General features: G+C 55.6%; 1 protein-coding gene across 1 annotated transcript in view; it reads left to right on the forward strand.

Moving 5' to 3' along the window:
- The window catches only part of NFIC (nuclear factor I/C (CCAAT-binding transcription factor)), a 99,623-nt gene that overhangs the window by 49,130 nt on the left and 49,035 nt on the right, over nt 1-1,458 (forward strand). The window contains exon 2 of the mRNA XM_011943602.1: nt 850-921. Within this exon, the coding sequence (XP_011798992.1) occupies nt 850-921 (72 nt within the window). The remainder of the gene's footprint in view (nt 1-849; nt 922-1,458) is intronic.

Consider the following 1,458-nt stretch of genomic DNA (forward strand, 5'->3'; position numbering starts at 1 on the left):
CCTCAAGTGATTTTCCTGCCTTGGCCTTCCAAAGTGCTGGGATTACAGGTGTGAGCCACTGTGCCTGGCCGTTTTGTTTTTTGTTTGTTTGTTTGTTTAATTTTATTTTCTGAGATGGGGTCTTGCTATGTTACCCAGGCTGGCCTCCAACTCCAGTCGCCCAGACTGGAGTGCAGTGGTGCAATCTTGGCTCACTGCAACCTCCGCCTCTGAGGTTAAAGCGATTCTTCTGCCTCAGCCTCCTGAGTAGCTGGGATTACAGGTCTGTGCCACCACACCTGGCTAGTTTTTGCGCTTTTAGTAGAGATGGAGTTTCACCGTGTTGGACAGTCTGATCTCAAACTCCTGACCCCGACCTCGGGTGATCCGCCTCCCTTGGCCTCCCAAAGTGCTGGGAATACAGGCGTGAGCCACCATGCCTGGCCTGAACTTCATTTTACAGATGAGGCTCAGAGAGGGCAAGTGACTTGCTCAGGGTCACACAGCAAGAAAGCAGCAGAGTGGGGATTTGAACGTCGGTCTATTAAGACTCCACATGTCTAAGTTCTTACCCATGACTGAGCCATCCCTGCAGAAGCGGAGGGCTCACCCCAGCATACAGGTACACTGGCGCTCACAGGAGCCTAGCTGGTGTCTGCAGGGTGCCTGGCCAGATGTCCGTGACCCTTTAGGGCAGCAGCCAAGGGAAGGGCCCAAGCAGAGACCCCGGGGCCTGGGCGTGTTTCGGGGCCACTATCTGTCTCCACAGCACTGGCCCAGCCTAGGACTGGAGCACCGGCATCAACACCTCATCTGCTCCTGGGGTGGGGTCTCTGTGACGTCACCAATGTTTCTTCCCTCTCTTTGCAGATGCAGAGCAGAGCGGCAGTCCCCGGGCGGGGATGGGCTCTGACCAGGAGGACAGCAAGCCTATCACGCTGGGTGAGTCTGGGGGCATCGTGGCGGTGAAGGGTGGAGGGCACAGCCCTGTCCTTGTCTTTTGTGTAGGAATCATTTGCTTGGCACCACTCATTTTACAGAGGAGCAGACTGAGGCTCAGAGAGGTTAAGAGGCCTGCCCAGAGGCGACCAGGGAGCTGGGTTGGAACCCACGACTCTGAGCTCCCAGCCTCTGGGCTCTGAGGTGCTCAGCCCATGGGAGAGCCTGGAGGGTTCTATAGTCCCATGGGATGTTTGGGGATTTTTGTTTGTTTTGTTTTGTTTTCACTCATTTATTTGAGAGGGAGTCTCACTCTGTCACCCAGGCTGGAGTGCAGTGGCGCGATCTCAGCTCACTGCAACCTCCGCCTCCCGGGTTCAAGTGATTCACCTGCCTCAGTCTCCCAAGTAGCTGGGATTACAGGTACGCGCCACCACGCCCGGCTAATTTTTGTATTTTTAGTAGAGACGGGGTTTCTCCATGTTCGCCAGGTTGGTCTTGAACTCCTGATCTCAGGTGATCCACCTACCTCGGCCTCCC

The sequence above is a fragment of the Colobus angolensis genome, unplaced genomic scaffold (assembly GCF_000951035.1).
Source record: "Colobus angolensis palliatus isolate OR3802 unplaced genomic scaffold, Cang.pa_1.0 Scaffold22, whole genome shotgun sequence".
NCBI lineage: Eukaryota > Metazoa > Chordata > Mammalia > Primates > Cercopithecidae > Colobus > Colobus angolensis.